Below are 11195 nucleotides of genomic sequence, written 5' to 3'. Positions count from 1 at the left end.
CCTAAACTGTGATATACTGAAAAATGACTATATTCTAAAACATTTAAAATACTTTATGCAGTCATCAAATGTTTAAAATAAATATAAAGGATAATAAGGCTTCAAAATTATGTAAATAGATTATCTACAACGTTTAAGGAATGTCCAGGATCATGCTTTGAAAATAGCATAAAAGCTCCATTTTGACGTACGCTGAACATGTGGGCCGTTAACTCATTTTCGGATTTTTGATGACATATACCACTTCTGCTTGCCACGGAATTGACGTACAGAAAGGTGTAATAAACAAAATGAGACAAGGTCTGTCTGATGACAACAAAGAAGTCTACGATGCATTTCTCCAAAATAAACAAGACCTGTTAAAAAAGGGAAATATAGGAGAAATATACTGTCAAGCACAATTCATAAAAGAAATGAAGAAAATTGATAACATTCGTGAGTATTATAGTCATTTTAAATTAACAACAGATGGACAAACGTATATTAATAATGAATCAACAATTGACCTACTAGTTTACCTTCAAATGGATGAAGTCAGTAGAAATACTCTGTTAGACCTTTCTGAACGCTTACATCATAACGATACAACCGTTGATCTTGGAATATGCTAATGGGAGCGGGTGGGAGCTCAAAGATTTGTTTATATTACGTTATCATCAGTGTGGTGGTTATTGTCTTTGAATCATCATATTGCCATCAGCGATAAGATTGGTCAACAGATCGCTGTGCAGGGACCCTGGATGTCCGCAGAGAAGTAGCCGCCGATGTACATCGAACAACCCAAATATGTTATGAAAGCTACCCACTACATGGACTGACGGAATCAGTCTGATATCCAGAAGAGGCTTTATTGGATCATCCAGGAGATCTCCAGGCAAAGCTTTCTTACGCCACTCAAGAATATTTTGGAGTAGCAAAAGAATACCCAGGTAGCGGGAAGAGAAACTAATACTTGAGAACACGTCATAGTTTCTGTTTGGAGGACGATGAATCGGATACGAACTGGAGTAACCAGAACTTAAAACAATATGAAGAAGTGAGGATACACAAATTTACCTCTTCATTAAAGATCTTTATTTTGTTTACACAACAAGTAAATAATAATATAATATCGTTGTTATTATCAATATTCAATACTTATATATTTCATATTTAATAATAATACTATAAGTGATTTAAGATGGATGTACCTACTGCTTTTACTTTGGTGTTAAAAATCTTTCATTTATGTAGGTATATTGTATATTATTGTATTCTTTATTAATCTATGGGTACCCACGATGGCCGAATGGCTAACTCATCGGCTTAATATAATGCCATAGGTCCCAGGTTTGAATCCTGTGTCTGAAAAATACACATATTGTGTTTCCTACATCCATTTCTCGTAAAAACAAAAATCTGTTAACACAAACCTTCATTATGTGGAGTCCCGTATGATCCTATTAGGATCGGACATGATCAAAAGAAAAAAATATATATAGGTAGGTGGCAGTGACGAAGACTTCATACTAGTCGATTATTTAAAGCTTGCCTTCTTAAGAAAAATAGATTTTAATTTTAATCAGCTTAAGACATTTCAAATGTAAAATTTATAATTCATCTACACATGCAAAGATATACTGTATCATAGCTATATAAGCTTCTACCAACACACGCAAACAAAGGACACGATTTGTCGTTGAGATTTTTACTTTGTTTGGCTATACGTTATTTTACGCGAAGTGAATTTTGTTCTCACGGTCTATTCACTATTGGATAAGAAGCTCAACTAATAAGGCCATACATTTTTAGCGCAAGTTTGTTTCCTGGATGGCCATCACTTTTTTTAGTAAAATGTTTATTTTAGTGCACTGTCTTTTTTAGACAAAAAATATCTATCTAAAGTAAAACATAATATTTTTTTTCCAGTAAATTGTATTAGATTAAACAGAATTAAAATTCGAGTCCCATAAATATGGCTGTTCCGGAAGTTTTTTTAGTTACCTACTACAGCCTGCATTCATTCAACGCGGAGCGGAGCCTTTGCCACTCAACTCGTAAAGGTAAATAAATACCCACTGTTACGATTGGCGCAGGGCTCGAAATGGACCGGAGCGCTGTTCCGGTTCGTGAAATTGGTAAAAATATCGCTCCGTCTCGTGGGAAAAATGTTTTGACCATCTGAGCTAGATAATCCATATAACAGAAAATCTAACACACGTATTTTTATATAATATACATAAAATTTGATAACTATCTAAATTTCTTCAGAAAATTGTCGAACGCTCCGGTTCGTAAACATTTCCATTTCGAGCGCTGGATTGGCGGTGAGCGAAACCAATAGGTAACCGACAGGGAACTCAGAAATTTTGTTCTGTGGTAACCAACAGTAGCTTGCGCCGGAGAGATAGGTAATATTTTTTGAAAAGGCCGATTATAGCGTCTATAATAATTATTAATAAAAATGTTAAATTTCTTATGCATGCCGGCATGCTAAAATAATAATAGCAGAGTGCGAAGGCAAGACAGTAAGCGGCAAGTGATGACAATCTGTAAACATTTCCCCTTCCTACTTTTCCTTCTACCTGACACATCGCATCGGCTGAGTTGCCATGCGTGCTTTTTAAAATTTTAAATTAATAAGAAATTTTTTTCTCATCAAGTAATCTGTTACATTATTACAACTAGTAACGTTTGTACTTATAGAAATTGTTTAAAGAACAATACATATCTTAATTATTATATATAAAATTTAAGCTAACACCTAGTTACAAGAACACCAGAAGTTGTTAAGAGGAACCTGTTTCAGAAATACCATATTTTTTACACCTTTGTACTGTAAAGCGCGAACCACATTGAGGTGCATGTCGTGGACTATCACGTGACGTCACCGTAAGCTGCCGCTACGGGAAAAAAGTATGTAATGTCATCTTTCTTGCTGTTTAAAATGTTATGATTCTGATGCTCCCATCCCGTAGCACATTTTGAACGTTTAAACTAACATTGTCAGTTGGCAAAATCTACCGAAATCACTAAAACAACAATGAGGTCACCTCAAGTTGAACTGCACTGCATCGACACCTGCATGACGTTTTGACCATTTTTATCATATTCCTTGACTTTTCGAATGTCATGTCAAAATCACGATTTTTTCTTTTTAGCAGTTGGCACTATGTATTTTCGATAAGAATGCAGGTTGCAGGTTGGATTCTGTTCAAAATTATTATCTATGGATGTAATGCCGGAAATATTTTAACGTACGCGTAGGTAGAAACTGTTAAAATTAATTGAAATCAGCATGAATAATTAATAATAATTCAAATTAGGTACCTACTAATACATTATAGCAGGCACTCTTCATCAGTGTCATTCTTCAGTGAATTTACAGAGATGACGATGGTTCAAAATATTCTGCAAAATGACGAAACCGTAGACTAAATTTGTCGCCGCGACAGCGTGACAGTAGGCGATATGCACCATGAAACGCACCTCAATTTGGTTCGCGCTTAATAATCAAGTCAGAAAAAGGTGGCAACACTGGCCGGCGAAATTTAGTTTCAAAATTTATTATTATTTCTGCTTATACGCTGTCGGCTGTTGCTGCTCGTCCAAAGTATATTGTTAGAAGAGCCGAGGCAAACATAATCGCCTTTTGATACTCATTTAAAACTTAACACGTCAAATTTTCCAGGTTAGTACAAGTGTTTTTTTGTCAATAATAAATTCTATAATAATGTGAATCAAATTGGTCAATGTGTGAATCATCTTTATATTGTATTCGACGGTCCCTACGTAAACTCAGACATCTAACAATAAAGCATTGTTTACTTTTTCATGCCAAAACACTTAAAATAACTTCCCCCTTGATATAAAATTAAGAGAAAAAAAATCTCACTTAATTTCAGAAAAAAATGTACGTAAAAACAGGCAAATACTGTAATTTTATTAAACGAACCGCGTAAGCACGGATATGTTAATATGTCCGTATTTACATCGGACACCAGACAATCGCTTCCGGTCACATAAACAGATAAATGCCAGTTATCTTTATGTACGTCGTACAGGTAGCCAGTTGTCTTTATATATTCCCTGCAGGTGGCCTAAACAAAGTACGTTAGAAACGCATGTGTATTATTTTGACTGTTTTCGTTCGACATAACAAAAACAGTCAAAAAGTGGAAAATAAAAAATCTGAAAACCATCGTAAAATTCCCCGAAACAAGCATGGCCTTCATAAACTACAAAATATGTTGTTTATTGTAATGAACGCTGGTAGGTACCTACGGACTTCACAAACCTTGGATTTTTCAATCATAATATGCGTAGATACTTTTTCATTATTGTCGGCGAAAACAACAATTAGGTAGGTACTTAGACACTTAACTAGTACAATAAACGTAATCCGTCCCCGGCGGCATCCTGTCCGATCGGATTTTATTGCTTAGGGTCGAAATGTTTTTAAACGATCAACACATTAACAGTATTTTAGCTCGGTATATTCGATAAGTTGCTCGTTAAAACAGTGAATAAATGTATGGAGAAAATCATAAACCAAAATGTCAACGAATGTTTCCTCATTACATCCGAGATCTCGCTATGTCCGAGATCGTAATAACCGAGTTCGACTGTAGTGTGATTATTGTTTTATTCGCTGAATGATACCAGTCTCAAGATTTTTTAAATAAAAAATAATAGTTAATAGGAAGATAATAATATTCTTCTAAATAGTTAAAATTATGAGGATTTCAATAGTAATAAGTAAAGTTGCTAATAATTGATATGAATTCTTTCCCACGTAAAGTGAGACATGTGGTAGTTGACTCATTAACGGATGTTTGGAAGTCGACGTAAAGTCGGACAACTACTGTTCTACCAAAAGTATATAATTTAGAAAGAATATAATAATGAGTAAATAAACTGTGGATAGTATTTATAATACTCCCTGAATTTCAGGTGCCTAGTAATTAAAACATAGAAGTTCAGTAGAAAACAAACTATTTTTACTTCAAATAGCTCTCCTGTAAAATTACGTTTTTGTAGATGTCCGAGTTTACGTAGGGACCGTCGGACTATGCATAATACGTAAATCTATTATTGACCAGGCGCTGATCGACTTTTCGTATACATAATATGCGGAACGCATTCTGTCGAATTGATATAGGTTCTAGGAATCACCAAGATATATTATAATATAGATGTTGCCAGGAAATTAATACCAGTGGTCATTTTTTATTGAAATCAAAATTCGAAAAAAACTAGAATTTCAGAAAATATTTCATAATTTATTATTAACACTGTTTCGATGTTATTATTAACACTTTTCTAGATCGAAAAAAAATCGGTACTGTTCGGTTATACGAAATACAGCGGCAAACACATTTTGAAAATTCCCGATATACTGGATTATTTGTTAGTTTGGGTTAGGTTAGGTTAGGTTTGGTTTGGTTAACCTAACAAATAATCCAGTATATCGGGTATTTTCAAAATGTGTTTGCCGCTGTATTCCGTATAACTGAACTGTAACAAAAATTCGTATTTACAATTACCAATAACAAAGTCATAAAATGAATGCAGGTAAAAAGCACTATTGTATGTAGCATTTATTTTATTTGTAATATATGTTCATATGTTTTAATATGTTTAATTTAATATGTGTTACAAACATATGTTCATATGTTTGTAACATATGTTTTATTTGTATATGACCAGAATGTTGATTTTCAAGCAACTCTGATAGGTATAATAATTCTCGCTTTATTATGAAAAGTTTTAATCTGTTTACGGTGTCGAAAAACGCTCGATTTAACGCCATACACAGATATGAATTGTGCAAGCTAGATGCCTATTAATAATGCGAGATCTGGCTAGAAAAAAGTTGACAACGCTGATCAGCTGTGATCAGTCAGCCATCTTGGTTCTGAATGTTGGGTCATAAGAATAATATAAAGGGCTATTATAGATTTCACAAAGATGTTATAGCCGGTTGAATAACTTATTTGAATTATTTTAGTGTTTTAAATTGAATTAACAATAAAATATCAGACAATTAAATTAATATTGATGTCAGGGCCGGTTTTAACATATTTGCTCACATTGCTTGAGACTTGGATCAAAAAAATATTTTGAAAATTTCATGAATAAACTTTATGGTAAGGCAGAGGAAGCTACCAATTCCACAAAGTTCGTGTAAAAAAATATCCTCAGGATCTACAGAATGCAGATATGGGTAGTAGATGAGTGGATTTTATGATTTAATTTTCAAAAGGTCAAAACTTTCTAACCACCTACTATGTAGAAGATAGAACCCCAATTCTTGGTACTATTCCAAACATTCTAATAGCATTCGATTTGTTCACAGTATACTTGCAGCAAATTTTAAAATGATGTATTCAAAACCATTACCCAAAATCGATCAAGTTTATTTGCTGCAATGCCAACAAAGTCTAAAATATTGAAAATAATATATGTTTGTAGAATAATAAATGGTTTTGCGAACAAAAATACAAGACGAGTGGTTATGTTGAAAAAATGAAGATTTATCTTAAAAAAAATTGTTCTTTGGGCCTCCCAATATGACGTAGCCCAGTATCCTATCAAGCGTAAATCCGACCCTGAGTAATGTAATTACGTGTTAAATCGATTTTTAATAATAATTATCAAGAAAGAAAAATACGCTGGTTGATTTTTTTAAAACTGAAAATGCAATCTAACAGACGAACCAATAAAAAAATTCTAAAATGTTAGTAACTATAAGCGAGATATAAAATATTATCGTTTGCATTTAAAATACAGTTCAATAATAATTGTGCCTACTTTAAAGGAAAACACAAGTACACACTTTGCTCCTTAAGCTGAAAAGATTATAATTACATTTATTATTGGACTATATTTCGGTATCAGTGTATCACTATCAATACCTTTTTTCCGATATAAAACCAGTGTCAATACGTCATTCATTCTAACTATACTGATACCGAGTGTTGATATTTTTTTCTATTTGATCTTATTAATTATGGACATGTTCTTCGCTGTTTAATATTATAAACAGTTCCAACCTAATTTATTTGTAAAGCCAATTCAGTGCTACGGAACCAGGGTTTCCAATTTTACGTTTTTTGTCAGCAAATAAAGTATTCTTTGTTTTTATGCCTATTTAGCCAGATTTATTAAAATTATTAATAATCAAGGGATTTTTATATCTTTGACCTAACTAAGTAGCTTTCATCACAAATAAATCTTACTAAATTATGTTTCTTTTTCAGAGTGACCAACCGATGTGAGGGCAAGAGAAATTAAAAGAGAATCTGAAACAATTATTGTACAAGAAAAACGATAGATCGAATAACTTGTATTGTAATAGTCTTTGGCGTTTAAAGTTGTTGTGACAATCATGGCATCTAAACAACGACTGACTTTTAGTGAATGGAAGAAAAAATGTGAATCGCAGCAACGCGATATATCGAATCAGCTCGGAGATAGATTCTGGGACAGTTTTGATTGGCCAGGTGACAAAAAATTTCTTACCCAAAAGATAGCTATTCCACTATTTGGAAAAATTATGGATGAGTCTAATGAGCTGGATTTGACAAAAGAGGAGCTTGAGTTAGTTGATGATATTCGGGATAAGTGTGTCAAGCACTGCCGGTCATGTAATAATGTTCGAATTTCTATCATCTTCGTGTTTGTTTATATGAACCAAACGACTCAAACCATTGTTCCTTTGATACGAGTCATGAGTAATTCGACAGTAAATGTCGAAAATATTCCAGAAAGTGTATTGATAGATCATATGGGTCGTGTTTATAAAAACTGGGCAGAGTATAAAGATGACAATACGTGGAATAAGGCTTGGCTATATGCTCCAATGAACGCCTATTACGCTCCAGATAATGGCTTTATATTGATTAATCAAAGTTCCCGCGGCAAAGTCTTGCAAGAAGTGGACTTAGTTTCTACTATTACAAATGTTGTCACCAGCGTGAGTATGGTTGGTGGTGTGGTTATGTCTTTATTCCCACCGACTGCACCAATTGGTGCTGCTATTGTCTTAAGCAGCACGATTGTGGGAGCCCCAGGAGCTGTTTATGGAGTCGGAAGAAGTGTGGGGAATCTTGTTGATAGAGCGCAACATGAACAGAGCATTGGTTTACAAGATTCTGAAGCAAGACAATGCTGGCTGATGACTGCAACAAATCTTGTCTCCGTTGGAACTATGGCTGCAGGAAAGTTGCTGGCTAGTTCAGCGAAAGCTGGAAATTTGGTTTCCAGTGGTACCAGAGCACTATGTACAACCCTCAGTATTACGTCTATCTCCATGTCAGGAATCGGGCTCGTCAATTCAATTTATGAATTGTCGCAAAAAAAGGAAGTCAGCGCTTTAGATATTCTCCAATTGACAACGTCCGTCTTCTTCTTTTCGCACAGCGTTGTATCCTTCAAAACAGCAAGCAGTATAATAAAGGACGTACAAAAAAATGAAATCAGTAAAATGAGACAAAATTTGTCTGCTGGGAACAAAAAAGTCCATGATGCTTTGCTCCAGGGCACAAAAGAAGTTGTCGATAAAGGAAAAGTTAGAGAAATGCATGGCCAAGCACAGTTTATAAAAGAAATGAAAAAAATTGATAACATTTCTGAGTTTTATAGTCATTTCAAAATAAGAACAGATGGACAGTTGCATGTCAATAATGAATTAACAATACACCCACGAGCTTACCTTCAAATGAATGAAAGCAGTAGAAATGCTCTTCTAGACCTTTCCAAGCGTTTAAACAACAATGATATAACCATACAGCAGTTCAACAAACAAGCAGCTCCCATTCAAAAAGAGTTCAGGCTCAGACTCGATCGTCATAGAGTAGACGCCGTAACTTATCTTGAAAAATCATTTGATGTCAGTAATGTGGGAGATATCGACATTGGAGGCAAAAAATTAGGCAATTTGAAGCCACCCGAAATAGACAGACTTGAACAGGTAGTCAAGAACTCATTTCACAATGGTGATCCGCAACTCATGAATTTGGCGAAAAAATTCGCTGAAAAACAAGGAGCATCAAATGTGACAGAGTTCTGCGCGTCAGGAGAGTACGCTGTGAGAAAAGTGGAAACCGAAGTTGCGAAGCGCCGAGCTGAAAATCCTAATCCGCAGAGGCCACCTGGAACTAAAGCTAAAGATTTCTACAAGACTCAGGTGGTCAATGAATTTTTACAGGCTGAACGAATGAACGAGTTGAATTCTTCGTTCAATAATCTTCGTAATGCTTGCGATGCCGCGAACTCGGGCACTCCCCGGTTTAATAATTCGATGGCTGCTGCCAACCACTACGATAAACATCCGTTCTTCCCGACAGTGGATCCGGTCAACAATCTGAGTCCAGAGATGTATTTCAATATTGCTTCCGACATGGCTGGAGGAAAGGTCACCGACATCAAATGGACCCAAGACGGATCGTCGCTGAAGTGTACGTTCACCTCGTCTAAATATGGAGCTATGGCAATACGTTTTGATAATTTGGCTAATGGTACGTCGGTTATTGCGACCCTCATGTCCACGAATGAGAGCCGATTGTATAATGGTGACGAACAAGCATAATAAATATAATTTTATAATGATGGCCGCTCAGAACTGGGTCCCGACAAAACCGCCCGGACATTGCCGCCAAAACAATTAAGAAATGAGATTTATTTTTCCATAATATTATATTGTAGAAACACAAATTAAAAAACCTACGAATAAAGGTATTGAAAAATAAAGATATAAAACATATTTAAAATTAAATTTCAATATTGTGTGGTAAACTTCTTAAATATTCTAAATTACAAATACTACCATGCAAAGGCCTTAACTTTTGCAGTCTTTCGTTTAATTGGATTTAGTAATAAGTGTTAAAAGCTGATGATTTTAAGTTTTCATTCTACTAACAGCTGCAACGGAATAAATCTTAAATTACACTGTTTATCGTATGTCAATTTCTATCGATACGCAATTATTGGAAAAACCAAAAAGCATTTGTTTTAAGAATATATTTTTATTATTTTTTACTGGCGGTTTGGTCTAGGCGGATTTGTCCGGGCGGTATTAACAGCACCGGTACGGGCGCATTTGGTTTGGCGGCAATGTCTGAGCGGTAATGTCTGGGTGGCAATGTCCGGGTGGTTTTGTCGGGGTGCCGTTTAGAACGGTTATAAGATGCTTTATGATGAGAGTTTCAGAGCTTAGTAAATTACTGAAAGTTCAAATTCACTTCTAGAAACTTGGAGAACCCCTACCTATCCGACACGTAATCTTCAGATAGTAAAATTAAAAAATATTTATAATATAAAAGAGTGCGTAGGTAGATACCGAGGCAATATACTGTTTACAGTCCTTTTTTACTAAAATTACACAGTGACATATTAGCGCTGCAGGCGAAAACAATGACTGGATAGTCATTTTAATGTGCCCTTTATCTAAAGCTATTGTTCAGGCCAATTAACTGTATTGTAATAATAATAAATCATTTATGTGTTGTAACTATAACGTGCTAATTTTAAACACTTATTTTGATTGTCCAATTGCTTATAAAAATAACACATTTGACGTCTAAATATGTGTATTAATAATATCTAGTAACATTTCACAAAATTTATAATAAAATTAAATACTTAAATAAAATAAATTTAAATAAATATAAAATATAAGTCAGCAAATTGTGAGTTATATTAAAAAAAAAATGGAATAGGTTTTTTTTGATAGATATTGAAGACGTAGACTTCAGGGAACTATGAATAAAATATTTTCTATTTTTACATTTTATTTACGCTATCAAAAGATAATGGCATTGTAACTAATTGTCTTGTTGACTTGTGATTCACACCATGAACTTCAACGTTTAAACATTTGTTATGCATACAAAATATTTTCTTGCTTACATAGAATCAATAATCACAAAAATCTGTGAAACATTGTAGACTAAACTTAGTCGCAGGGCTTCGAACCGTTATTTTTTTCATTTCGGTTTTCGATCCGGTTCAAGTAAAAAAAATATATTGGTTCGGTTCCGGTTTTTGTTCCGAAAAAAATAACGGTTTTTCCGTAATAATGGATAATGTTTAAAATAAATGTTTCCAAGACCCGAGACGTAAGACGTGTTGCGCCTACGAGTATACGACAACTGAGCGACAAGCGAGTGGAGAGTAAGATCACGCATTGTTAACGCGCGTGTGTTAACCGAAAA

The 11195-nt window shown here is 34.4% G+C and overlaps 1 protein-coding gene across 1 annotated transcript; it reads left to right on the top strand.

Moving 5' to 3' along the window:
* The first annotated feature begins 3561 nt into the window (after positions 1-3561).
* On the top strand, positions 3562-9735 carry LOC147066815 (uncharacterized). Its single transcript, XM_085953985.1, has 2 exons — positions 3562-3670; positions 7242-9735. The coding sequence occupies exon 2, from the start codon at positions 7370-7372 to the stop codon at positions 9569-9571; it is 2202 nt and encodes a 733-aa protein (XP_085810111.1). The 5' UTR covers positions 3562-3670; positions 7242-7369; the 3' UTR covers positions 9572-9735.
* Positions 9736-11195: the final 1460 nt, after the last annotated feature.

The sequence above is a fragment of the Rhyacophila brunnea genome, unplaced genomic scaffold (genome assembly GCF_057557595.1).
Source record: "Rhyacophila brunnea isolate RB1 unplaced genomic scaffold, BYU_Rbru_1.0 scaffold_4, whole genome shotgun sequence".
Lineage (NCBI taxonomy): Eukaryota > Metazoa > Arthropoda > Insecta > Trichoptera > Rhyacophilidae > Rhyacophila > Rhyacophila brunnea.
Note: the sequence above shows the minus strand (reverse complement) of the source record. Positions and strands in the feature narration are given on the sequence as shown.